Source organism: Scyliorhinus canicula, chromosome 5 (assembly GCF_902713615.1).
Source record: "Scyliorhinus canicula chromosome 5, sScyCan1.1, whole genome shotgun sequence".
NCBI classification, from domain to species: Eukaryota; Metazoa; Chordata; class Chondrichthyes; order Carcharhiniformes; family Scyliorhinidae; genus Scyliorhinus; species Scyliorhinus canicula.
The window spans coordinates 228,662,135-228,690,064 of NC_052150.1; the positions used below are offsets into that span (position 1 = coordinate 228,662,135).

General features: G+C 52.6%; 1 protein-coding gene across 1 annotated transcript in view; it reads left to right on the forward strand.

Moving 5' to 3' along the window:
- The window catches only part of LOC119965715, a 143,981-nt gene that overhangs the window by 18,553 nt on the left and 97,498 nt on the right, over positions 1-27,930 (forward strand). Inside the window, exons 5-6 of the mRNA XM_038796476.1 lie at positions 10,750-12,132; positions 20,791-20,962. Coding sequence (XP_038652404.1) covers positions 10,750-12,132; positions 20,791-20,962 — 1,555 coding nt within the window. The remainder of the gene's footprint in view (positions 1-10,749; positions 12,133-20,790; positions 20,963-27,930) is intronic.

Below are 27,930 nucleotides of genomic sequence, written 5' to 3' on the forward strand. Positions count from 1 at the left end.
ATAGCTTTGTGGCGACTTTTGCTAGAACCAGCTTTTTATTTGCAGTCTTTGAACTGAATTGCATAGAGTAGCTGGTCTGGCTCTCTGTGAACCTGGCCCTGCGTGGGGGTCGTTGACCCTGGCCCTGCGTGGGGGTCATTGACCCTGGCCCTAAGCCGGGATGTTGACCCTGGCCCTGCGCGGGGGTCATTGACCCTGGCCCTGCGCGGGGTTCATTGACCCTGGCCCTACGCCGTGGTCATTGACCCTGACTCTGCACGGGGGTCATTGACCCTGGCCCTATGCCCAGTATGTTGACCCTGGCCCTGTGCCCAGTATGTTGACCCTGGCCCTGTGCCCAGTATGTTGACCCTGGCCCTGTGCCCGGGACATTGACCCCGCGCCGGGACGCGTTGCCTCTGGGCCTGTGCAGGGACCTGTTGACCCTGGGCCTGTGCCGGGGCCCATTGACCCTGACCCTGGGCCTGTGCCGGGGCCCGTTGACCCTGGGCCTGTGCCGGGGCCCGTTGACCCTGACCCTGTGCCGGGGCCCATTGACCCTGACCCTGGGCCTGTGCCGGGGCCCGTTGACCCTGGGCCTGTGCCGGGGCCCGTTGACCCTGACCCTGGGCCTGTGCCGGGGCCCGTTGACCCTGACCCTGGGCCTGTGCCGGGGCCCGTTGACGCTGACCCTGGGCCTGTGCCGGGGCCCGTTGACCCTGACCCTGGGCCTGTGCCGGGGCCCGTTGACCTTGACCCTGGGCCTGTGCCGGGGCCCGTTGACCCTGACCCTGGGCCTGTGCCGGGGCCTGTTGACGCTGACCCTGGGCCTGTGCCGGGGCCCGTTGACCCTGGGCCTGTGCCGGGGCCTGTTGACGCTGACCCTGGGCCTGTGCCGGGGCCCGTTGACCCTGGGCCTGTGCCGGGGCCCGTTAAACCCTGGGCCTGTGCCGGGGTCCGTTGACCCTGACCCTGGGCCTGTGCCGGGGCCCGTTGACCCTGACCCTTGGCCTGTGCCGGGGCCCGTTGACCCTGACCCTGTGCCGGGGCCCGTTGACCCTGGGCCTGTGCCCGGACCCATTGACCATGACCCTGGGCCTGTGCCGAGGCCCGTCGACCCTGACCCTGGGCCCATGCCGGGGTCCATCGACCCTGGGCCTGTGCCGGCACCCGTTCACCCTGAGCCTGAGCCTGCGCCGGCGCCTCTTGTCCCTGACCCTGTGCCTGCGCCCGGGCCCGTTGACCCTGGGCCTGCGCCGGGACCCGTTGACCCTGGGCCTGCGCCGGGACCCTTGTGTCACTGGCATTGGATTCGAGGAACAAATGACAGAAAATTCAGTAAAATTTGAGATTGTAGCATGATTTTGTTTCAGCAGCTGAGGACATAGACTGAAGGCAATTGGCAAACAGGCTTGTTTATTAAGCAGCAAGGTGTGGGGTGGCAGTGGCGTAGTGGTATGGTCACTGGACTAACCAGAGACCCAGGTTAACCGCAGGACCCCGGGTTCAAATCCCACCACGGTGAAATTTGAATTTATTAAAATCTGGAATAAAAGTCCATGATATCATTGTCGTTTGTCATAAAATCCCATCTGGTTCACTGATGCCCTTCAGGGAAGGAAGTCTGCCGTCCTTAGCTGGTCTGACCCTGTTGCACGTTTTACTATGGGCGTAAAACGCGTTTATTGGAGTGTATTAACACGCCTCCGAGTTCGACGTGTGCTTAACACTGCTAGGCTCTGTTCTATGTAATTATTTAAGCTCTGGAGTCGCCAGCTGCCGTATAGGCAACGTCACAAGTATTCCAAGGTCAAATTCAAAGTAATAAAGACGATACACCGATTAGTCAAGTTCAAACGATCAATATTTATTATACAGTTAATAATAAATATTCATGCACACACACTAAGAGACTAAGCTACAACTAAACATAAGCAAACAGAATACTTATCTAACAGGAACAGGCAAGGTCAGAGAACGAGGCCTTCGTCCTGGTTTTGTCTGCAGCCTTCAGCAAGCGTTCTGGCACTTGGGAGTCTAGTGGGCTTGGATCGCGTAGCGAGCGTTGAACTTACGGTTTCGGCGGCTGGTGCTCAACGGCTGGAGTCAGGATACCAGGTGTCAGTCGGGGCCGGAGCACAGGTTTAACAGGCCGGACAACACGAGGTCCCTATCTTTTATAGGGGTTCCGTTGTCCTTCCCTCTTCTCGGGCGGGCTCTACCTATTGGATCAATTTCTTATCGATACTGGATTAATTCCCCAATGCGAGGGGGTCTCCGTGATGGAGGGGGCGTTTCTTATGTCCTTTTGTTCGGAGGTTTCTGGTGCCTCGATGTCTGGGTCTTGATTGGAATGTGTCCATTCAGAACCAAATGTATCTATTGTGTGGGTGTTCAAGTCTGATGGCCTCATTAGCATGCAAAGCGTTTTGCCATTTGCACCTAACTAAGGTCGTTTCACCTGAGCCCAAACTGGTTTCTGCTGCTGCAGAATGCAAACTGCTCTTTGCAGACTGCTGTTCTGGCTGAACTGTCTGTTTCTCAGCAGCCTTCCATTTTAGTTTGGCTCAGTGTCCATTTTGCGTGGCCAGCATGGCTACATTCCCTCCTTGTGATCCTCACAATCATACTATTGTGAAGGATCACCTATGTGCTTTGCCTCCTTGTGTTCTGACCTCTTGCCAGTTCCTGTTCTACTCTGTTCTAAACTATGGGAAGAAGAGAAAAAAAAATTTAACTAACATCTCTACTTGGCCCTATGTCAAAAAGGGACATGCATTACTACAATTGGGAACCTCTACCTATCACTATTAACCTTAACTTAAACATTTAATCACTCTAAACCTTAACCATTCACACCACAACATCACACTTCCCAACTCGGCAGTCGAGTATGGAACAATATAATACATGGCTGAATTTTATTTACAGAGTGTTGTAATCAGTGAGGGGTTGAGGGGTTTGGTGGAATCCGAAGATGGGGGATTGCACTCTATAGATGGGTGAGGTGCTGGAACGAGAGGCTCTCCTCTTCCATTTCCTCAACCTGAGGGTCTGCACTAGGATGGTGAGGATCGCAATCACCAACAGTGATTCGATTATGTAGGACATGGAGTACCACGTCATGAATTTAGTACACCAGGTCTGAACCTCGCTGATCAGAGCTGAGCACTGGGGTTTGCTGTACTAACATTTACGGTGGGGGTTGTGGGGGAAACGTGTCTTGTTTCCACACATATACATATGACATTAAATAGTAATAAGTGGGCTTCCATCATTTTGTTGTTCTTCTTCTTTCTCTTCCTTCTTCCTCCGGTATTGACAATCCTGGCTTCGACCTCTGTCTCGTCCTTTGAAACCTTTGGGATCAAGCACAGTATCTGTCAATACACAGTTTAAGACCTTTACTTGTTAGTGCATCTGTCTTTTCAAAACCCAATTGACCCTTTAAAATGACTGGCTAAGTCACACCCTGTGACTCCCCTCATTTTTTTTTCAAAAAGCGAATTTAAAGACCAGCATACACCTAACAATCCTTCCTTCTGCGAGCCGTCTCGCAGGCTTTGCTGATTTACCATCCGCATGTTCCCGGATGTAAATAGCATGTGGGATGGCGGCCGAAGGGCTACCTAACGTAAAATGAAAACAAACTTGGAAACAAAAATCCGAATGAGTTGCGTATGGGCCGCTACGGGTACGAGTTGGATGGGATCCCCGGGTAGGGCGTGCTGTGCCATACCCGAGCTTGGCTGACCAAGGGTTGGTTCTCAGACAGGGCGGGTCCTCAGTGCCGTTTGTCCACTGCCTGAGTAACCTGGAGAAAACGGGTACGAATGTGTTTACCATGACTTGCAGCCTCTATTTCGCCGAATAGAGGGGCACCTAAAAAACCAAGGGAGCCAAGATGCTCCAACTGAGGACATCCCTGAAGTTCTCAGAGATATCTGCGGACAAGCTATTTGGCGTGTGGCCTTACAACTTTGGAAAGGATCTCCAATCAAACCGAAGTTCTCAAAAGTTTCGGCAGACAAGCTAACGTGTATGTGAGGTGGTCACAATCTTTTCAGCTGAAAAGAAGATGTCCATCCTCCAGCTGAACAATGTACATTCCTGAAAACAAACAAACATAAAACGAAGACAAACATACGTGCAGGTTCCATCAGAAAGGACATCGTTTCCCTCAAACGATTCCTATCTTGCATCATCTGGACACCTCACTTTGATTCTGCCTCTGTGAACAGGGTCACAAAGGGGTTGCCGTGTCGGGAGTCAGACACCGTGTCGTCCTGCTCTCCCGGATCCCACACCCTTGTGTGGATCAGGCATGCTATTTTGGAGTTGTGTGACCGGGGGTCACTCTCGTCATTGCGGACAAGTCTGTAGGAATTGTCCCTGTGCCATTGTGTGGCGTCGAGTGTGTTGTCGGGGTAGTCGGGGTCGGGTGGTGGGTCGGGGTTTTTGAGGTAAGTGACTTCCATGGGGTCACTGGAGTCGGGGTCGTAGTTGGTGCAGTGTGGGCTGTATGGCTGTGTGCTGTCGCTGTCTTCAGAGTCAGTGTCTGTCCTACTGTCTCTGCTGTGGCAGCTTGTGGGCGTGTCGGGGCGTGGTCTGTAGTGGTCTGTGGGCGGAGTCGTGGGCGAGTCCGTTGATGAACTGGTCTGTGAGGGGGATGGTGGAAAAGTGTCTCTGGTGGGCGGGGTGAAGTGTTCTGCCGCGTCTAGCAGGACATGGTGAGCATGGTTGGCCTGTGTTCCATATGCCTTTAACTGGTTTATATGGAACCACGCGGTCTTCCCATTAGGATATTTGATCCTGTATACGGAGGGGCTAATTTTGTCCGAAATTGAGTAGGGACCGGAATATTTTGGAGCCAAAAAACTGCTGGGGTTATAAACAGATAACATTACCTGTTGCCCAACCTGGAATTCTGTGGTGTGGACGGTCTTATTGAAACAGGCAGTACGTTGCTGTCGGCGTTTCCCTAGCTGGACTGCGGCTGCGAGCTGTGCAGACCTCACAGTCTCAACTAGATCTTTAACTGCCTTTTCATGTGTGAGGGCCGTCACTTCGGGGCTTGTCATGTCCAGTCCTAAAAGGAATTCTGTACCTTTCATAGGGCGTCCGGTCATGAGTGTGTGTGGTGTGTATCCTGTCGATGTGGAGACAGTGTTCCTTATGAACATAAGTGCAAAGGGGAGCACTGAATCCCATGTGGAATTGTTCTCTTGAACCATTTTCCTAAGGGTAGTTTTTAGGGTCCGATTCATGCGCTCCACAATCCCGCTGGACTGTGGATGATACGCAATGTGGAAGTTCTGTTTGATTCCGAATATTGTCAGGACGTCCCTCATGACCCGTCCTGTAAAGTGAGATCCCTGGTCCGAATCGATACTTCGGGGTAAACCCCATCTCGTGAAGATGTGGTGGGTCAGGATCTTTGCAGCTGTCTTTGCTGTATTTGTTCGTGAGGGAAATGCCTCTACCCATTTGGTAAAGGTATCTATCACCACCAGAACGTATTTATAGCCATTCCGACAAGGGGGCAATGGACCTATAAAGTCGATCTGGAGGTTTGTCCAAGGGCCGTTAACTGGGCGAGTATGCCGAAGTTGTGCCTTCTTAGAATACCGCTCCGGGTTATTCTGAGCACAAATCAGGCAATTCTCTATGTAGTGCGTTACATCATTCCTGAGATCAGGCCACCAACAGAGTTGCCTGAGGTGCCTCGTTGTTGCATCAATTCCCTGATGCCCGTGTCCGTCATGGAACAAGGCAATCATCTGATTCCTGTCCTGCTGTGGGACCACATAAAGTTGGTCCTTAATGATCACACCCTCATGTGTGGTCAGTGCGTGTTTAAAGTGCTCGTAAGCAGGCACAAAATTTCCCTTGAAAACCTCCCTGAGGTCTCCGTCCTGTTTTTGTGCTGCCACGAGATCTTTAATATCAGTCTGTGAGACTTGGACTGCGCTCACAGGGGCGCTAGCTGGTGCGCTAGCTGGGGGGGTCCATAAGTGTCCTCTCCTGGAACCTGCCTTAGCCAACGCGTCGGCTTTTACATTCCCAGGTGGTGATGACCTATGGTGGCTGCGAACTTTTATAATGCCGAAGGTCCTGTCCTTCGCTTTCGCTAAAATATGCTGGAGTAGAGGGGCTGATGGAAGGGGTTTCCCGTCTGCGGAGACAAAACCTCGTGTCCTCCACAGGGGCAGAAAATCGGTTAAACTGTTACAGACATATAAGCTGTCTGAATATATGTCTGCTGGGCTGGGGAAAGAATCGGGGTGGTCCACTATGTACGCTATGGCTGCTAGCTCTGCTGCCTGCGCGCCTAAGTGACCTGGTAACTTAAGAGCGATTTCTTCGAGAGCGCGCCCCTGCGCGTCCTCTACATAGATGCCGCATCCTGTGATACGCTCACCATTTAAAACTGTGGAGGAACCGTCTACATAAATCCTCAAGGGTCCACACGTGTCTGTGGGCTGGGGGCTTTGTTTCGGGTTCCCTATCTTCCTGGGGGGTGTTTTGGCTAAAAAGGGTCCTGTGTTATGCAGGGGAGCTACAATTTCACAGTCATGGGGCTGTCCGGGGTATTGGAGGTTGTCTGCTAAGTATGTGTGGGTGCGTGTCCGTTTCACTGTAATGTCCCGTCCTTGTAAAAGTAGGGTCCACCTAGCTGCCCTAATCTGGCTAACTGAACCGTCCTTCAGTCGACCGTCTAGTAGTAGCTGTGTGGGTGTGTGTTCGGTTAGAATGGTGATGGGGTTGAGTCCGGTGATGTATGAGAAATACTGCACTGCCCAGAAGACAGCAAGGAGGTGCCTCTCACAGGCTGAAAATCCTTGTTCTACCGGGTCTAACAGTCGGGAGGCATAAGCCACTGGTCTTAGCTGCTCGTGCCGTTCCTGAAGCAACACGGCCGAGAGGGTCAGATCGGTGCTCGCTACCTCTATTGCGTACGGTGAAAGTTGGTCGGGGACTAGCAGCGCGGGTGCTGCACTAAGGGCTCGTTTCAACTCTTCCACAGCGCCTGTATGCTGCGGAAGCCATTCCCAGGGGGCTCCTTTCTTAAGGAGGTCTGAAAGTGGGGCGGCTTTTGTCGCGAATCCGTCGATGTGGTTCCGACAATAGCCAACCAGTCCTAAAAACGACCGGAGGGCTGAAACATTCTGGGGAAGGGGCAATTTGACGATCGAATCAATTCTTTTGAATTCGATCTCGCGTTTGCCGTGCGTGATGACTGTTCCCAAATACATCACTTTACTTTCCAATATTTGGGCCTTTTTCGGGTTAACTTTACAGCCAATTTCAGTTAAGAGTTCCAGGAGTTCGGCCAGAAGCGAAATGTGCTCTGCCTTTGTGTCTGTCTGCAGTAGTAGGTCGTCTACATACTGTACCAGACATTCGGGTCGGGAAAATTTTTCTAATCCACTTGCCAGCTGTCGGTGGAAAATGGAGGGTGAATTGTGGAATCCTTGTGGGAGGCATGTCCACGTGTACTGCTGCGTTTTAAAAGTGAATGCGAATTTGTATTGGCACGCTTTTGCCAATGGTATTGACCAGAATCCATTACTGATGTCCAATACCGTGAAGTACTTGGCGTTGAGACCCTGCTTGAGCATGGTCTCGGGACTAGTAGCTACCGTTGGGGCTACTGCGGGGGTTACTTTGTTGAGTTCCCGATAATCGATGGTCAGACGCCATGATCCATCGGGCTTCCTCACTGGCCAAATAGGGGCATTGTTGGTGGAGGCTACCGTTCTCAGTACACCTTGGTCCAACAAGCTGCCTATAACCTTTTCTATTTCCACCTCTGCCTCGAGGGGAAATCTATACTGCTTTTGCGGTCGGGGGTCCTGTCCGGTAACATGAACTTGTCCAGTCATTCTGCCACAGTCATGACGGTGACTTGCAAATGCTGTCCTGTCTTTGTTCAGTAGGGCCTTAATTTGTCGGTCGGTGTGGAGTGTAGTCAGGTCGAATGAGTACTCTCCCACTGCGCTAATCCGATTAGCGTAGTCTCCTACTGTGAGGGTGGCTGGGGCTCTGTCTGATCTCGCCATTCGCCAGACACACTGGTTCACTGGGTCGAACGACAAGCTGTGGGCGTTCATAAAATCTATCCCCAGGATGTGCTCCGCTGTCCGGGGAAGATTTACTAAAACTACGGGGTGCCTTGTGCTAATGTTCCCTAGCTGGATCGCTACGGGTGCTGTGATATGTCCCTGCTGCGAGTGTCCGGTGAACCCGCTAAGTGTGATGGTGGAGGTGGTCGGCCACGTGTCTGCGTGTGCCGTGGTTGTGGAGTTAATGGTGGTGCGGGATCCTCCTGTGTCCCACAATAACTCTATGGGCTTCCCTTTGACTTTTGCCGTGACTACGGGCCTCCCTGATGAGTCCCATAGTGTGTCACAGACCCAAGTGGGGGAGCCCGAACACCGTCAGTTCGTCTCGTCCACATTGGTGGGTCCTGACTGTACTGCTACATTGTGGATGGGTTTTGCCTTGTTGCGGTTCAGAGTGCCTGTCTGCTGGCCTCTCTGAGATCGCTGGGGTGCTTGGCATTCTTTTGCCCAATGCCCTAACTGTCCACAGTTATAGCATTCCTGTCCTTTCTGTTGAGGGCTGCTCTTGCCTTCATTTACCCATGCGGGCTTCTGGTGCTCTCTGACTGCTTGGATATCTGCAGCAGCCTGAGCCTCTTCTGGGGATCTAACCTTTGCTTTTGCCTGAAGCGATTGCTCCCAAGCGCGGGACAATCTTTTGAGGACCCATTTCTCGTTATGGGCCTCTTCTGAGGGGTCGTAATTATTGCAAGCGCTCTGTCCTGCCTCTGTTGCGTGTGAGATAATTGTGCGCGTCCACTTAACCATGTTTTCGCGGGTTAAATGCGCTCTATCTAGCTGTCCGAAAACTGCGCTGAAGTGAATCCACAGCCTTCCGGCGAATGCTGTGGGGTGTTCAGATCTCTTCTGCCTGCACTTATTCAAGCCTTCTACGGGGTCACCTCTATTGTACCCGATGGCATCTAAAATAGCAGTGTGCATCTCCTCTAGGCTGCCTCCTGCCACGTTTTGTGGGTCGGGGAGGGCTGCCACTACACTCTGGTCTAAGCTCAGCACGGTGAGCTTAACCTGCTCTCTCTCATCCAGGCCGTACATGGTAGCCTGCTGTTTTACTTTCGCAAAGAACTGGTGGGGGTCTGCGGTGGGGAGGAACGGAGTGATCTTTTCACAAGCGTCCCTTAGCTGGGTTACTGTTAAAGGGGTGGTGTAAGTTATGTCTGGGGCGCCTTCTGATTCGGCTTTCCTCTGTGTGGTTACGGGATTCATGGGTGCGGTTATGGTCTGAGCTGTGGGGGGTTGGGGTGCCTGTCGTTTCTGCTGAGCTGCGGGCGCACATGTTCCCTGAACATAACGCTGCGCTGTCTCGCTTAATTCCTGCCAATCTGGGGCATTTTCCCCATCTAACTGAGCTCCAAAGGTGCTTTGGAAGCCATTCTGCACCGAAAGCAGAGATTGCAGTTCCGCAATCTGTTTCCTGCATTTCGCGTGGTCAACTGTGCTTTGTCTTTGTTCGGTCGTTGCAGCGTGGAGTGCTCTCAAAGCTGCTTTGAGATCGGAACATTGCCTCTGCAATGCCTCCACCTGCTTTTCCGATTCCTGTCTTATCAGAACGGCACGTTGCACGTCCTGATAGGCTTTCTCATACTGGGTCTGGGAACTGTTCAGATGAGCTAGACAAGACTGGTGAGCCCTCTTGGCATCATCCACCTCTCTACCCTTCTCTGCCAACTTCCCTTTGAGATCCAGGTTTTCTTTCTCGATGTCCCTGACATCGACCTTACTCATTCGGTTCCTTTCCTCTAAATCTGCCCGGAGCGTCCTGATGACCTCCTCTGCGCCTCGCAACTGTGCCAAGCAGGACACAATCGCCATCGGCTTGCGTGCTTTACTTAAACTCTTTTTGTGTATCTGAGAGAGGTTCTCCCACCAAGTATGACCTATACTTCCGGGACCTGTCTCCTCATTTGCACAAAACTCTTTCCAAAGGGGCCATCCCTTTCCCTGCAGATATTTGCGGAGTTCCAGCTCCCACGTGGGACACTGGCCTACTCTGCTACTGCTGCTGGTCGCTGCGACCACAAACTTTGCTGGATCCATCAGACGTTCCATTGCCTGCATGGCCATTTCCTCTGACTCTCTTTTTATAATTTGGAACAGGGGGTTGCTGGGGTGGTGTTTCGTGAAAAGGGTACGGCTTACGCTATTTTCCGATTACAAAACTACCGAAAGTTTGTCGCAACAAAAAGCTTTCAGTTTTACCTTACAGCCCTGTTAGTACGCATGCACTAAACACACTTCCGAATTTCGCTTATTATTTTGAACACCTTGAATACTTGTGATCTCTTTCTTTCTCTGCAATTTGGAGTTCTAATTCAAATTTCAGGGTCCTGGACACTGTGGTGTTTCCACTTGCAACAGGGTCCCGGCGGATGTCGCCACTAAATGTTGCACGTTTGCAACATGATTGACTAAATGCCTCAAGGAAGCAGATTAAATCATCACTTTTTAAAGGGAGTTGGATAAATATGAAGGGAAAATGTTTCCTGGCCCTGGGGAAAGAGCAGGAGAGCGGGGCGAATTCAAAGAGCTATCATCGATGTAATGGGCCTCCTGTATTGTACAGGTCAGACTCTCCTGTCCCCACCTGTGTAACTGTGTGAAACTCTTGGATGCATTTTAATAGTTTTATTTCTTTTCACCACAGTTTGTTTTGCTGAAGACAGGGTGGTGGAGAGAGGGCGTGCTCTCCTTGTGGTCGGTGATGCTCATCCTGTGCTGGCCTGGTCACAGAATCCCACAGAATGGAAGATTCCTCCTCATTGGGGTGCTGCGGACCCGGGGCGTGGGGGCGAACCCGGCTCGGGGCGTGTACAAGAGCCCGGCCTGGGGTGGGGGGGTGACCCAGGCACCTCTGGCTCAAGCTCAGTGGCTGATTTGTCGAGTGCAGTGAGCCCTCCCCCGCAGTTGTCATTGGCCAATCGTCACTCCTTGCGGGCGAAGAAGAGGATCAGGGAATCGGGTGATGGAGCGGATGGTAGCTCTCAGCTAATGTTCCCGGCATCTCCCTGCCCCTTACCCCCAGAGGATGAGAGTCATGGAGATTCCATTAGCTGTGTGATCATCATCAGCGATAGCGAGGAACAGCCTCCGCTAAAAGCTGTTAAACAGGAAAGTGAGAGTGACGACGAAGCTGGAGATTACCCATATGGCCACGGGGCAAGAGGTTCAGTTGCTCGTGCACCCGGGTCCCTGCCGTCTGGTACGCCCAGTGGAGGCAACGTTTATTCTGAGCGTGTGAAAGGTGTCAGCCATACTCCAGGAGCTTCATGTCGCAGAGGAGCATTAAGACCTAGCCTGCCCGAGCAGTACCCTGCGCCCAGGGATTCGCCCTCCTATCCAAACCTCTCTGCCAGGCCGCTCGCTGAGGTCTCTCTCGCCACTGATTCTCACAGGCTGCAGGAAGCCAATCGCTCTGAGAGGAGCATGCCAGAATGTTGCACCGACCTTTCACTCGGTGAGGAACATAGGACAGGACCTCCCAATCTCCAGATTGACGGATCACCCCCCATCGAGCTCCTGCACCTTTCGAGACAGAGACCGAATCCCATATCCTTGGTTAAATCCGAAAGTGTCCAGAGTGACCTCTTCCAGTCCCAGGATCCGCCAGCACTTTTCGACTTCCGGAACACCGAATTTCCTGATCGACTACGCCTTCCATACAGTTTAGATGATGAGATATTCCCACCTCCGGAGCTAGACTACCTCTCGGATTCCTGTGACAACTCTGATCGCGAGGGTTCCCGGGACGGTTTTACCAGCCTCCGGAAGCAATTGGTCGATTCTTCGGGCTCTGACTCCGTGTTTAGTGGTAGCCGGCCTCCCGTGGATCATGGAGATGGGAAAAGCTGCGCTGAGTTGTCTCTGTCCCAGAGAAACATTAATCCCAGCTGTGGTTGGGACCTGAGCCAGTGTGAAGTACGGGCTGCCTCCCGCTTGACTCCTGAGGGCCATTCAGACGGAGGTCAACCAGGTTCGGCATTTTGGGAACTTCGCGATGGAAAGAGGGCTGAGGCCAGTTCTCCATCAGGTAAGGCAATCTGTTTCTTATTGGAATCCAGAGGTTCAAATCCCACCACGGCAGTTGGTGAAATTCAAATTCAATTAGTAAATCTGGAATATGAAGCTAGTCTCAGTCATGACGGCCATAAAGAATGATCAGTTGTTGGTTCACTAATGTCCTTTAGGGTACAATAGGGTACTCAATCAATTAAATAAATAAAAAATATTTACACAAGACAAAAACCAAGAAAAAGAGAACAGGAAGTCTCATAACAAATAAATAACACACCCCCCCCACCACACACCCTCCCCGCCGTTTCCCTCCATACACCCTGCCTCCCCCGTTCCGTCCTGTCCCTATGAAATGAAAAAATTAAAATTGCTTATTGTCACGAGTAGGCTTCAATGAAGTTACTGTGAAAAGCCCCTAGTCGCCACATTCCGGCGCCTGTCCGGTGAGGCTGGTACGGGAATCGAACCGTGCTGCTGGGCAGCTTGGTCTGCTTTAAAAGCCAGCGATTTAGCCCAGTGAGCTAAACCAGCCCCTATATGCCTGAATCGATTTAAACTCCCCCCTGATCATTGCCTTAAGCACCTCTCATAGTGTGGCAGCCAAACCTGACCCATGTCATTCAGCTCCACATAGCCCCGAATGGTAGCCCTCACCCGCTCGCATACCTCCTCGTCTGCTAACAACCCCACGTCTATATCTCCAATGCGGGTGCTAGGCCCCCCATGGTCCACTTGCAAGTCCACCCTGTGCGGTGTGTGATCAGAAACCACAATCGCGGGGCAGCACCGTGGCTCAGTGGTTAGCATTGCTGCCTCACGGTGCCGAGGTTCCAGGTTTGATCCCGGCTCTGGGTCACTGTACTTGTGGAGTCTGCACATTCTCCCCGTGTTTGCGTGGGTTTCGCCCCCACAACCCAAAAGATGTGCAGGCTAGGTGGATTGGCCACACTATATTGCCCCTTAATTGGAAAAAATTAATTGGGTACACTTATATTATAAAAAAAAAAGAAACCACAATCGCCGATCCCCCCCCCCCCCCCCCCCCCCCCCCCCTCCCCCTCCTGCACTCCATAAAGCCCCAATCACGGACTCGACCATTTCAATCTCGGCTCGATCACCGTATTGTAATCCGCTCACCCCCCATGAGCATGCTCCCCAGAGGGCAGCACGGTAGCATTGTGGATCGCGCAATCGCTTCACAGCTCCAGGGTCCCAGGTTCAATTCCGGCTTGGGTCACTGTCTGTGCGGAGTCTGCAAGTTCTCCCGTGTGTGCGTGGGTTTCCTCCGGGTGCTCCGGTTTCCTCCCACAGTCCAAAGATGTGCAGGTTAGGTGGATTGGCCATGATAAATTGCCCTTAGTGTCCAGAATTGCCCTTAGTGTTGGGTGGGGTTACTGGGTTATGGGGATAGGGTGGAGGTGTTGACCTTGGGTAGGGTGCTCTTTCCAAGAGCCAGTGCAGACTCGATGGGCTGAATGGCCTCCTTCTGCACTGTAAATTCTATGAATCTATAAATTCTATGAATCTATGATAAACCGGTGTGAGTCCAGGTCCGGGACCTTCCCCGGCACCCGCCTCATAAATTTGACATCCCAATTTGGGGCATAAACGTTTACCCCGACCACTGGCATTCCTTCAAATTTCCCACTCACCATCACAGACCTTCCCCTTGAATCTGCCACTATATTCCCCACCTCAAACGCTACTCGCTTATATATTTGCACCGCCACTCCCCACGTCTTCATATCCAACTCTGATTGAAAAACGTGCCCTCCCCACCCTTACCTCAGCCTAACCTGGTCCCCAATCTTCAAATGCGATTCTTGTAGAAATGCCACATCCACCTTTAAGCTTCTCAGGTGTGTGAACACGTGCGACTGCTTGACTGGCCCATTCAGCCCTCACATTCCATGTGACCAGCCTGTTCGGGGGGGGTACCCCGCACCCTCCCCTACCGATCAACCATACTCCTTCTTGGGCCAGCCCCCGGCTCGCACCCCGCAACCTGCAAGGCCCGCTCTCGATGTCCACCGCCACTCCCTCCTTGCTGCACATCAACTGCCCCATCCCTGTCAGCAGTCCCCCTCCCACCCCCACACCCCTCTCCGCGGGGGCAGCACGGTAGCACAAGTGGATAGCACCATGGCTTCACAGCTCCAGGGTCCCAGGTTCGATTCCCTGCTGGGTCACTGTCTGTGCGGAGTTTGCACGTTCTCCCCGTGTCTGCGTGGGTTTCCTCCGGATGCTCCGGTTTCCTCCCACAGTCCAAAGACGGGCAGGTTAGGTGGATTGGCCATGATAAATTGCCCTTGGTGACCAAAAAAGGTTAGGAGGGGTTATTGGGTTACGGGGATAGGGTGGAAGTGAGCGCTTACGTGGGTCGGTGCAGACTCGATGGGCCGAATAGCCTCCTTCTGCACTGTATGTTCTATGTTATCTATGTCATCTAAGCAACACAACAATCCCATCCCTCTCTGAAACTCTAACCACCTGATTGCTCCCACTGCACTCCCGTGAACTAGCTGGCCCAGCTAGCCTGGCAGCCCCCGCCCATGGCGCCAAGCATCCTACCCCACACTGATTCCCCCCAGCTCACACACTACAATAGTGTAAACAACAATAACAATGAAGGAAAAAAAGATGCATTCACTGTCCTCTGGCCTCCCACCAAAGAAACCCCTGAAGACACTAAACAGGCCCTAAGAGAAGAGAGGTTGCCGCCTCCGGTGTTCCAAAGTAATATTCGTGGCCATTGTGGGTTGGATACAGCATCCCAAACTTCACCCCCTTCTTAAAGAGGGCAGCTTTGACCCGGTTGAATCTGACTCTCTTTGCCAATTCCAGGTTCTGGAATACCCGGAGCTCGTTGCCTTCCCAGGTACATCTCTTCGTCTGCCTGGCCCACTGCAAAATCTTCTCTGCCCAAGAACTGGTGTAGCCTCACCACCATCGCCCTCGGCGGCTCATTTGCCTAAGCGCTCGAACGATCTCCAGGGGCCAGTCAAAGGCCCCCTCCCCCATTAGCTGCTCTAACACATTGGCCACAAAAGGGCCTGTATCCGTTCCCTCAGTGCCCTCCGGCATCCCCACTATTCAAATTCTGCCTCCGGGAGAGGTTCTCCAAATCCTCCACTTTCACCGTGAGCCGCTTCTGGGTCTCCCTCAGCATCGGCTGCCAATGAGGTAAGCTGCTCCTTGTGCTCCCCCACTGCCTCCTCCACCTTCTGGATAATAATAACAATAATCTTTATTAGTGTCACAAGTAGGCTTACATTTACACTGCAATGAAGTTGTGTTGTTCCTCGTGTCTTAATAAAGCTCGTAGTCTCAAAGGTGGAGAAGATGCTTTATTGTGAATTTGTTCTGTCTTCAGAGCTTAATTTATGGCTACCTCAAATGCTGCCTGCCTGTGTCTGTGTCCTGCTACCAGTTCTCCCTTCCGTGAAGTGTGTCCTCACTTCCTGTCCCTGTGTATTTATAGCTCTCCCGTGCTCCCTCTAGTGCTTGCTGAGTTATATTGTATCTACTCAGATCTACAATCACCACATCCCCCCTTTTTTCTTTACATATTTTCTGTACATCGTTAAAGAAAATTGTACAAAACAGTTAGATTACTTACGGTATGTGTATCTATACAAGAGATGGTGCTATTGCATATTTTACAAAGCCAATTTATATTTATGAGTCCAATCGTAATAAAACATTTATGAGTCCAAACTTGATGAATTTGTTCATTGAGTTTTTTCTTTTTCGTTGTTGACGTGGTGAATGTTGTCGGTGTTCTTGTTATTTTAAGTAACCAATACGTCATCCCGAGGTGTTTGCATGGTCGAACCACTGATGTTGACTGACATGGACTTTTTTCTGTGCTTGTGGTATCGATTTAGTATGTCATCTGCTTTGAAAGCTGGTGTGCTTGCTTGTTCTGGAGCAGATGTGAGTTTGTGCGATTCATTGTCATCCCATGGCATGTTTGTAGTCTTGTCATTGTGCAGTGTGCTGTGGCATTGTCCTTCATGTGCAGAGTTGCACCATTTTGTACAAGTCGTTGTTTCATTGCTGTTGTTTCTGTCGTTCCTGTCTTTGTTGTTTTCATTGCCGTTCTTGTTGCTGTTTTTGTCGTTTCTGTCTTTGTTGTTGTCGCTATCTTTGTTATGCTTCTTGTTGGTTTTGTTCTTGTAGTTTTTGTCGTTGTGCTTGTAGTTTTTGTTGGTGCTGTTGTTCTTGTTTCTGCAGTGCTTCTTGCGATTTTTGTTCTTATCGCGCTTCATGTTGCTTTTGTTCTTGCTGTTGTTCTCGTTTCTGCTGTGCTTCTTGTGGCTTTTGTTTTTCCTGTTATGCTCAATGACTGTCCCGTGTGGATAATTTGAGTCATTGTCACAGTTATTGGTGCGAGTGTCCTTTGTGGAATCTGTTACATTGAACGTTTCGTCTCGAGAATGGTGAGAATGATCTGATGTTGCATTGATGCTGGTGACATCAGTCATTTGTGGTGGATTTGATTCGTAGTCTTTGCTTTCTTGGTGCTCCTCTTCTGGAGTCAAATTCTTCACAATTTCATTTGACGCGGTCTCTCTGGACTCTTGGTGCTCCTCTTCCGGAGTCAAAATCTTCATGATTTCAATTGACGTGGTCTCTCTGGACTCTTGGCGCTCCTCTTCTGGAGTCAAAATCTCCATGGTTTCTGTTGATATGGTCTCACTGGACTCTTGGGTGGCCCTACTCTGTGCTTCTGTACAGACAAGCTGAGAACTGTCAGTCTCGCTGTGATCCTGTACCTCCTGTATGTCGAGTGTGATCACCTTGTCACTGTTTTTGCATACTGTGGGTAGATGTACATTGTCTTCTTCTTGATTATGTGAGCTTGGTAGACTTTCATAGTCTGCTTGCGGTTGCTTAGATACGGCGGGTTGACCTTCATGGTCTTGTTCATGCATGGTGTTCGCCAGGGAGTGTTTGCTTGCTTCCCTTTTGGAGTCTTTCATCACGGTAGCATGGTGGTTAGCATAAATGCTTCACAGCTCCAGGGTCCCAGGTTCGGTTCCCGGTTGGGTCACTGTCTGTGCGGAGTCTGCACGTCCTCCCCGTGTGTGCGTGGGTTTCCTCTGGGTGCTCCGGTTTCCTCCCACAGTCCAAAGATGTGTGGGTTAGGTGGATTGGCCTTGCTAAATTGCTAAATTGCCCGTAGTGTCCTTAAAAAAAAAAAAAGTAGGGTTAAGGTGGGGGGGGGGGGGGGGGGTTGTTGGGTTACGGGTATAGGGTGGATACGTGGGTTTGAGTAGGGTGATCATTGCTCGGCACAACATCGAGGGCCGAAGGGCCTGTTCTGTGCTGTACTATTCTATGTTCTATTTTCTATTTTCTATCACTCTCACTGTGGAGCCTGTCATCGCGCTCTCTGTGGAGTCTTTCTGTGCTCTCTGTGTGGCGTCGTCTTCGTCTTGGGTATTGCTGTCATCCAATGTATCGACGATCTGCCATGGCACCATGGTGTTGGATTGATGTACCATAGAATAGATTTGTGTTGAGCTTTGCGACCGTGTCGCTGATGCTGTGATCAGCATATCCAAATAACTCAGCCATGTCTGAGTAGTATTGTTCGAAAAACAAATCATCTTTTTTGTTTTGGATTTTTTCTTGTTCTCTTCACTTTGGGTGGTGCAGACTGCTTTTTCCAGGGTGTTGAGAGTTATTTTCAACTGCTGGTTTAAGTTCAGGCGTTTTTCTGTCTTCTGAGGCAAGAAAATTTGGTTTTACAGCTTTAAATATCTTGTTTTCAATTTTCGAGCATTTCCCTTTTAAGTGGACGTGGTCCGGATCCTCGGACATCATGACGCTTGTGATGTCATGCGTAGGAATCAATCGCGCATGCGCAAATCGATCTTCCTTTACTGTGCGGTTTTGTGTCCAATGCGCATGTGTGGCTTGCGCATGCGCATATCGATCCGCGACCAAAACGTCAGCAACAAGAACTTTTTTAAACTGCGCATGCGCGGCTTCTGTTTCCTGCGCAGACACAGACGCAGATTTTAGTTCTTTGTCTCCCAGAGACTGTAAAATGTGCTCCGACGCCATTTTATCGCGGATTTCAGCATTTTTTCTTTCTGAAAGTTGTAAGTTACCTTTTCCTTTCGATCTGGACTGGATTTCAGCGTTTTGGCTTTGTGAAAAATTTATTTTTCCTTTTGATCTGTACTTTTCACTCGCGATTTCTTGACTGAACCCTTTCTGTTCTTTTAGTGATTGTTTGAGTTTTGCATCACTCAGTCTCTGTGCAGTTTGGCCTCTGAGCTTACAGTGCTGTTCAAATTCCATACAGTACTCTTCAAATTTTTTTTGTATTATTTGTAAGTTGTTGCTGTTTTCAGCTTTTAAGTATTTAAATCCATTATATACTTTTCTAGCTTCATGTCCTGCGATGAGCAGTGCTATTTTCATTTCGTCTGAGGCTGCTGCTAAATCATTAGCTATGATATAAAAATCGAACATTTGTTTAAATATTTTCCAGACATTTCTTACATTTCGGTCATGTTCAGCTGAGGTGGGCGTCCAACCCACATCCTCGAATAAGCGAGGTCTTCCCAAGTCCAATGTCCAGTGGGAGGTTTTCTTGTCATTTTGGTCTTTCCGTATCTGCAGCTGAGTTGTCCTGTAGTAAGCATCTGAAGCCACTCCTGGTACCATGTGTTGTTCCTCGTGTCTTAATAAAGCGCGTAGTTCTCCCTTCTGTGAAGTGTGTTCTCACTTCCTGTCCCTGTGTATTTATAGCTCTCCCGTGCTCCCTCTAGTGTTTGCTCAGTTGTATTGCATCTACTCACATCTACAATCACCACAGAAGTTACTGTGAAAAACCCCGAGTTGCCACATTCCGGCACCTGTTCGGGTACACTGAGGGAGAATTCAGAATGTCCAATTCATCTAACAAACCCGTCTTTCGGGATAGTGGGAGGAAACCGGAGCACCTGGAGGAAACCCACGCACACACGGGGAGAACGTGCAGACTCCACACTTACAGTGACCCAGCAGGAAATTGAACCGGTAACCCTGATGCTGTGAAGCAACAGTGCTAAACACTGTGCTATGCAGGATGGCCTGGCTCTGGGTCTCCAGCCTCAGCTCCCGCCTTTCAGTCGGTCTACCACCTTCGCCAGGTCCTCCAGAGCCTCCCTCCTCTGCTGACTGAACGGTTCATTCAGAAAGTCCACCAACTGCACCGTCGACCATTGGGCTGGTAGTGCCGGCCCTCCACCCTCCGCCATCTTGCCCTTTGTCACCCAAAGAGTTTCTAGATCCTGCAGCTCCTTTCTTCTTGACCCACGTCTGGTCCCCGGCTCCGTCCACCGACCTCACCAGTGGAGTATAACTTTCCTCTACCACCTCTACACCTTTTTTCTCCAAAACATCCACCCGTCAACCGGGGAAAAGGACCAAAAAAAACCGCCTCGAGCGAGAGCTGCCAAATGTGCGACCAACCACATGGTCGGCACTGGAAGTCCTTCTGGTCTGATCAATCTCCACTGCAAAGTGGATGATGGCCTTGCACTTGTCCACGTTAAACCACACCACCCCTCCCCTCCCCCACAGCTTTGCCCACCCACTCAATTTGTTTATGGGATCCAAACCAGTTGGTGAAGCCGAAACCAGGATTTAGCGCTAAACAAAAACAAGGCCAATGGGAGTTCTGCCAAGCCATCGAAAACACAGCCGAGATGCTTTGAACATAACCGTCTTTGCTCCTGGCTGCTGCCCACTCTGTCGTTCAAAATGACGTCACAGAGTAAAACACCAGAATTGTGCGGGCATGCGTTGGCAGCAAGCGCAGCCGAACAAGAATAAATCTTCAAAAGTAAACTTGATAATAGGCGGCACGGTAGCACAATGGTTAGCAGTGTTGCTTCACAGCGCCAAGGTCCCAGGTTCGATTTCCCGGCTTGGGTCACTGTCCATGCAGAGTCTGCACATTCTCCCCGTGTCTGCATGAGTTTCCTCCGGATGCTCCGGTTTCCTCCCATAAGTTCCAAAAGACGTGCTTGTTAGGTGAATTCAACATTCTGAATTTTCCCTCTGTGTATCTGAACAGGTGCCGGAATGTGGCGACTAGGGGCTTTCCCACAGTAACATCATTGAAATGTTCATGTAAGCCTACTTGTGACAATAAAGATTATATTATTAAATTATCAAATTAAATAAAATGTTGTTTCCGGGCTGATGATGCACTCCAGCCGTGCTGTTCCCACCAGTTGCGGATGGCCTCAAGTGTGCCAGTAGACACTGCGTGTTTCCTCTCCAGGGAAACCTGGGCACGAACGTAGCCACGGAAGAGGGGCAGACAGTCTGGCTGAGCACCACTTCAACCATCTGCTGTCTGGTCTGTTACATCCCCAGGTACTCCGAGTATTTAAACAATCCACACATACAATTGACATCTGTCCCTTTGTACCTCCCTGCTCCCGCTTATACAAATTACTGTGCTTCTTAATATAATGTCACTTGCAAACTCTGATTCACGACTCTCTGTTTCCACAAAAGCAAAATAATGCAGAAGCTGGAAATCTGAAATTTTTTTGTGAATCTGTAACATGCTGGAAATACTCAGCAGATCTGTGGGGGGAGAAGCAGAATTAACGTTTCAGCTCGGGGTGACACAGAATAATATATATTTTTATTTTGTTAGTTGTCGCTGCTGCTCCTCACTTTCCCTCACCTGGAGGCCCTGCCGAGAGTTTGTGGGCAACATCGGACCAGGATGTGACTGGCCAGCTGAGGGAGTGTGGACTGTTGCTTCAGTGTACCTCACAGACACTGCAAGCAGAGGGGATCGCACAGGCACATGTGAAGGAGTGGAAGTGAGTATCAGTTAATCATTTATTGGGTTAGCTTTTCACTACCTTGAGATGGCCCAACGCAGCTCAGAGTTAATCAAGTCATTTTTTCAAGGTGTTGTCACTGCCCTAAAATACGGAAACATGGTTTTCAAAAGTTGCATGGCAAGATCCTCCAGACAGGTCTGGTGCAATCTATTTGATAAATATCAATAATCTATTTGATAAATATTGACCAGAGGGGAACTTCTCTATCCTTGGAATGATATTGTACACCCATCCCCCACTTGAGCGAGAATAACAGCCCATAATTTAATGTTTAGCACAAGGAAAAAGGGCCGCCAACATTAAAAAAAAAAAGTTTTAAAAATTAATTTGCAGCACGTGGGTGTCGCTGGTTAGGCCAGCATTTATTGCCCATTCCTAGTTGCCCCTGAGAACTGCTGTAATCTATGTGGTGTGGATGCACCCACAATGCTGTTAGGGAGAGAGTTCTAGGATTTTGACCCAGTGACAGGGTCTTTAGTACAGGGGCCTTACCGTAAAACCCATATATGTAAATATATACAGTATAATACATCAGTGGTGACTACCGCAGTACTTTTCTTTGTTCTTTGTTCAAAGTTAGAGAGAACTGGAAATAGGGGAAGACTAATTCTGTTGTGTTGGGGGTTGGGGGTTGGGGGGGGGGAATGGTGAGAGAAAAACAAATTGATGGAAGAAATGAAGATATAATTGATAGAAATAAAAATGGGGTGAAGGTGGAGGAGAGAGTTCAGTCTCAAGTTGTTGAACTCTATGTTAAGTCCAGAAGGCTGCAACGTGTCTAATCGGAAGATGAGGTGCTGTTCTTCCAGTTTGGGCTGCACTTCACTGGAACATTGCAGCAGGCCAAGGACAGACATGTGGACGTGAGAGCAGGACGGGGAGTTGAAATGGCAGCGACAGGAAGGTCTGGATCCTGTTTGCGGACGGACCGGAGGTGTTCTGCAAAGCGGTCACCCAGTCTGCGTTTAGTCTCTCCAATGTAGAGTAGACCGCACTGGGAGCAGCGAATACAATAGACCAGATTGAAGGAGGTGCACGTGATGCACTGGCTCCCTGAAAAGAGTGTTTAGGGCCTGGGTTGGTGAGTCGGGAGGAAGTAATGGGACAGGTATAGCACCTTCTGCAATTGCATGGGAAGGTGTCATGGGAAGAGAGTGAGGTGATGAAGGAGTGGACCAGAGTATCCCGGAGGGAACAGTCCCTGTGAAATTCTGACGGGGAGTGAAGGGAAGATACGTTTGGTGCTGGAGTTGGCGGAACTGGTGGAGGAAGATTCTTTGAATGTTAAGGCTGTGGGGTGAAAAGTGAGGACAAGGAGACCCTATCCTGGATCTGGGGGGAAGGGGTGAGAACAACGTTGCGGGAGATGGGCTGAACACGGTTGAGAGCCCTGTCGACCACAGTGGGTGGGAAACCACGATTAAGGAAGAATGAAGATATGTCAGCAGCACCGTTTTGGAAAGTGGAATCATTGGAATGTGGTGGAGACGAAGGAGCTGGGAGAATGGGATGGAGTCCCTCCAGGATATGGGGTGTGAAGAGCTCAAGCCGAGGTAGCTGTGGGAGTCGGTGTGTTTGTAATGGATACGAGTGGACAGTCTAGCCCCAGAAATTGAAATAGAGGTCAAGGAAAGGAAGGGAAGTGTTGGAGATGGACCATGTGAAGGTGATAAAGGGGTGAAAATTGGAAGCAAATCAACTTTTCCAGGTCCAGACAGGAACTTGAAGTGGCACCGATACAGTCAGCGATTTGGGAAGGGTGTTGGGGGCAGATAGGGGGCAGGTAGGGGGTTCTAGGGGCAGGTAGGGGGTTCGGGGGCAGGTAGGAGATTCTGGGGGAAGGTAGAGAGTTGGGGGGGGGGCAGGTAGGGGTCTGTGGGTAGGTAGGAGCCTGGGGGTAAGTAGGGGGTTGGAGGGCAGGTAGAGGGTTGAGGGGGTTAGCTAGAGGGGTTGGGGGAGGGGCGGGTGGGGGGGCAGGTAGGAGATTGGGGGCAGGTAGGGGATTGGGGGCAGGTAGGGGCCTGGGGGGTAAGTAGGGGCCTGGGGGGGGGTAGGTAGGGGCCTGGGGGGGCAGGTAGGGGGTTGGGGGGGGGCAGGAAGGGGCCTGGGGGTGGCAGGTAGGCGGTTGGGGAGGAGGTAGGGGTTTAGGGGGGTAGGTGGGTTGGGGGGCAGGTAGGCGGTTAGGGGAGCAGGTAGGGGCCTAGGGGGGCAGGTAGGGGGTTGGGGCAGGTAGGGGGTTGGGGGGGCAGGTAGGGGGTTGGGGGGGCAGGTAGGGGGTTGGGGGGGGCAGGTAGGCGGTTGGGGGGCAGGTAGGGGGTTGAGGGGGAGGTAGGGGGTTGGGGGTAGGTAGGGGGTTGGGGGCAGGTAGGCGATTGGGGGCAGGTAGGGGGTTGGGGGCAGGTAGGGGGTTGGGGGGGAGGTAGGGGTTTGGGGGGGCAGGTAGGCGGTTGGGGGAGTAGGTAGGGGCCTAGGGGGGCAGGCAGGGGGTTGGGGGGCAGGTAGGGGTTTGGGGGGGCAGGTAGGGGGTTGGGGGGGGCAGGTAGGGGGTTGGGGGGGGCAGGTAGGGGGTTGGGGGGCAGGTAGGGGTTTGGGGGGGGCAGGTAGGGGTTTGGGGGCAGGTGGGGGTTGGGGGGTAGGTAGGGGGTTGGGGGAGCAGGTAGGCGATTGGGGGCAGGTAGGGGGTTGGGGGGCAGGTAGGGGGTTGGGGGGGGAGGTAGGCGGTTGGGGGGGCAGGTAGGCGATTGGGGGCAGGTAGGGGATTGGGGGGGCAGGTAGGGGGTTGGGGGCAGGTAGGCGGTTGGGGGAGTAGGTAGGGAGTTGGGGGGGCAGGTAGGCGGTTGGGGGAGTAGGTAGGGCCTAGGGGGGCAGGCAGGGGGCTGGGGGGCAGGTAGGGGTTTGGGGGGGCAGGTAGGGGGTTGGGGGGCAGGTAGGGGGTTGGGGGGGCTGGTAGGGGGTTGGGGGGGCAGGTAGAGGGTTGGGGCGGCAGGTAGGGGGTTGGGGGGGCAGGTAGGGGGTTGGGGGGCAGGTAGGGGGTTGGGGGGGGCAGGTAGGCGATTGGGGGGCAGGTAGGGGGTTGGGGGCAGGTCGGCGGTTGGGGGGGCACAGATAGGGGGTTGGGGGGAGGTTGGGGGGGAGGTAGGGGGTTGGGGGGGGGAGGTAGGGGGTTGGGGGGGCAGGTAGGGGGTTGGGGGGGCAGATAGGGGGTTGGGGGGCAGGTAGGGGGTTGGGGGGCAGGTAGGGGGTGGGGGGGGCAGGTAGGGGGTGGGGGGGGCAGGTAGGGGGTGGGGGGGCAGGTAGGGGGTTGGGGGGGCAGGTAGGGGGTTGGGGGGGGCAGATAGGGGGTTGGGGGGGAGGTAGGGGTTGGGGGGGCAGGTAGGGGCCTGGGGGGGCAGGTAGGCGGTTGGGGGCAGGTAGGGGGTTGGGGGGGGGGGGAGGTAGGCGGTTGGGGGGGCAGGTAGGGGATTGGGGGCAGGTAGGGGATTGGGGGGCAGGTAGGGGGTTGGGGGGCAGGTAGGCGGTTGGGGGAGTAGGTAGGAGGGTTGGGGGGGCAGGTAGGCGGTTGGGGGAGCAGGTAGGGGCCTAGGGGGGCAGGCAGGGGGTTAGGGGGGCAGGTAGGGGTGTGGGGGGCAGGTAGGGGGTGGGGGGGGAGGTAGGCGGTTGGGGGGCAGGTAGGGACCTGGAAGGGGCAGGTTCGGGGGCAGGTGGGCTGGTTTAGCTCACAGGGCTAAATCGCTGGCTTTGAAAGCAGACCAAGGCAGGCCAGCAGCACGGTTCGATTCCCGTAACAGCCTCCCCGAACAGGCGCCGGAATGTGGCGACTAGGGGCTTTTCACAGTAACTTCATTTGAAGCCTACTCGTGACAATAAGCGATTTTCATTTCATTTTTCATTTTCAGGGGTGTGGGGGGGGGGGCAGGTAGGGGGTTGGGGGGGGCAGGTAGGGGGTTGGGGGGGCAGGTAGGGGGTTGGGGGGGCAGGTAGGGGGTTGGGGGCAGGTAGGGGGTTGGGGGTGGCAGGTAGGGGGTTGGGGGGGGAGGTAGGCGGTTGGGGGGCAGGTAGGGACCTGGAGGGAGCAGGTTCGGGGGCAGGTGGGCAGGTTGGGGACAGGTAGGCGGTTGGGGGGGCAGGTAGGGGCCAGGGGGGCGGGCAGGTAGGGGCCTGGGGGGGGGGGCAGGTTGGGGGGGGCAGGTAGGGGGTTGGGGGGGCAGGTTGGGGGGGGGTAGGGGGTTGGGGGAGCAGGTAGGGGCCTGGGGGGGCGGGCAGGTAGGGGCCTAGGGGGGGGCAGGTTGGGGGGGGCAGGTAGGGCGTTGGGGGGGCAGGTTGGGGGGGGTAGGGGGTTGGGGGAGCAGGTAGGGGCCTGGGGGGCGGGCAGGTAGGGGCCTGGGGGGGGGGGGGGCAGGTTGGGGGGGGAGGTAGGGGGTTGGGGGGGCAGGCCGGGGGTTGGGGGGCTGGCCGGGGGTTGGGGGGCAGGGCGGGGTTTGGGGGGCAGGCCGGGGGTTGAGGGGCAGGCCGGGGGTTGAGGGGGCAGGTAGGCGGGTGGGGGGCAGGCAGGGGCCTGGGGGGTGCAGGTTGGGGGGGCAGGTAGGGGGTTGGGGGGGAGGTGGGGGGCTGGGGGGGGGGGGGGGGGGGGGGGGCAGGTAGAGTTTGCTGCCTTTTCTTTGTTTTGTTTGTGTGGGAGAGTTTGGTGCCATCTTGGGTGGGCTCGATGCCTGCATTTTCTGATGAGTTGGGTTATGGGATAGGTATTTCACTCTGGTTTCGCTAGTAGGGCACAGGGGGCTGCGGTTTTGATTAATAAAATGGTTTCTTTTCCGACTGCTAAGATCCTGATGGACCCGAACGGGAAGCATGTGATTATAAGTGGATCTTTGGTGGGCACCTCTGTGGTCCTAGTTAATGGGTGTGCTCCAAATTGGGATTATACGGCCTTTATTATGATTTTCAAAATTCATTTACGGGATGTGAACGTTGCTGGTTAGACCAGTATTTATTTATTTCTCCCATGTTTACTCTCAGATTGACTTTTATGTGTCTCCTTCCTGGGGTGAAGAGAGCGAGGTTTTCAGCAATTGTTATCTCAGATCATGCCCCACATTTTGTGGATGTGGTATCAGAGCCAGGTCCCCTCCAATGCCCGCTGTGAAGATTGGGCACGGCATTGTTGGCAGGCAAAGGATTTTGTGAGCGCATGTCCTCTGCCATTGGGGAGTACATAATGTCTAACAAGAGTGAGTCTGCCTCACCTTCTACCTTGTGGGACGCCCTTCAGGCAGTCATTATGGGAGGAGGTAATTTCCCACAAGTCACACAAGGTAAGGCCCGAGAGGGTGGAGCGGCAGCAACTGGTGGATTCCATCCTAGAGGTGGACCACCAGTACTCGCTTGCCCCTACTCTGGAGTTGCTGGCGAGTATGATAAAGTTGCAGATGCAATTAGAGGCATACAAAATGATCAGAGGGTTGGATAGGGTGGACAGCGAGAGCCTTCTCCCGCGGATGGAGGTGGCTAGCACGAGGGGACATAGCCTTAAATTGAGGGGTAATAGATATAGGACAGAGGTCAGAGGTAGGTTTTTTACGCAAAGAGTGGTGAGGCCGTGGAATGCCCTACCTGCAACAGTAGTGGACTCGCCAACATTGAGGGCATTTAAAAGTTTATTGGGTAAGCATATGGATGATAATGGCATAGTGTAGGTTAGATGGCAGTTAGTTTTTGACTTCCCATGTCGGTGCAACATCGTGGGCCGAAGGGCCTGTACTGCACTGTATCGTTCTATGTTCTATGTACTCTCAACGGATAAGGTGGTGAGCCAGCTGTGACGCCCAAGGGGGACATTCTGTGAACATGGGGTACGGGCCTCTGGCACGGAGTCTGTCCCTGTTGCTCAGAAGGGAAGGGGGGAGAGGAGCAGAGCATTAGTAATTGGGGACTCAATAGTCAGGGGCACAGATAGGAGATTTTGTGGGAGTGAGAGAGACTCACGTTTGGTATGTTGCCTCCCAGGTGCAAGGGTACGTGATGTCTCGGATCGTGTTTTCCGGGTCCTTAAGGGGGAGGTGGAGCAGCCCCAAGTCGTAGTCCACATTGGCACTAACGACATAGGTAGGAAAGGGGACAAGGATGTCAGGCAGGCCTTTAGGGAGCTAGGATGGAAGCTCAGAGCGAGAACAAAAGAGTTATCTCTGGGTTGTTGCCCGTACCACATGATAGTGAGACGAGGAATAGGGAGAGAGAGCAATTAAACACGTAGCTACAGGGATGGTGCAGGCGGGAGGGATTCAGATTTATGGATAACTGGGGCTCTTTCTGGGGAAGGTGGGACCTCTATAGACAGGATGGTCTACATCTGAACCTGAGGGGCACCAATATCCTGGGGGGAGATTTGTTAGTGCTCTTTGGGGGGGTTTAAACTAATTCAGCAGGGGCATGGGAACCTGGATTGTAGTTATGGGGTACGGGAGATTGAGAGTATAGAGGTCAGGAGCACAGATTTGACTTTGCAGGAGGGTGCCAGTGTTCAGGTAGGTGGTTTGAAGTGTGTCTACTTCAATGCCAGAAGTATACGAAATAAGGTAGGGGAACTGGCAGCATGGGTTGGTACCTGGGACTTCGATGTTGTGGCCATTTCAGAGACATGGATAGAGCAGGGACAGGAATGGTTGTTGCAGGTTCCGGGGTTTAGGTGTTTTAGTAAGCTCAGAAAAAGGGGCAAAAGAGGGGGAGGTGTGGCGCTGCTAGTCAAGGACAGTATTACGGTGGCGGAAAGGATGCTAGATGGGGACTCTTCTTCCGAGGTAGTATGGGCTGAGGTTAGAAACAGGAAAGGAGAGGTCACCCTGTTGGGAGTTTTCTATAGGCCACCTAATAGTTCTAGGGATGTAGAGGAAAGGATGGCGAAGATGATTCTGGAAAAGAGCGAAAGTAACAGGGTAGTTGTTATGGGA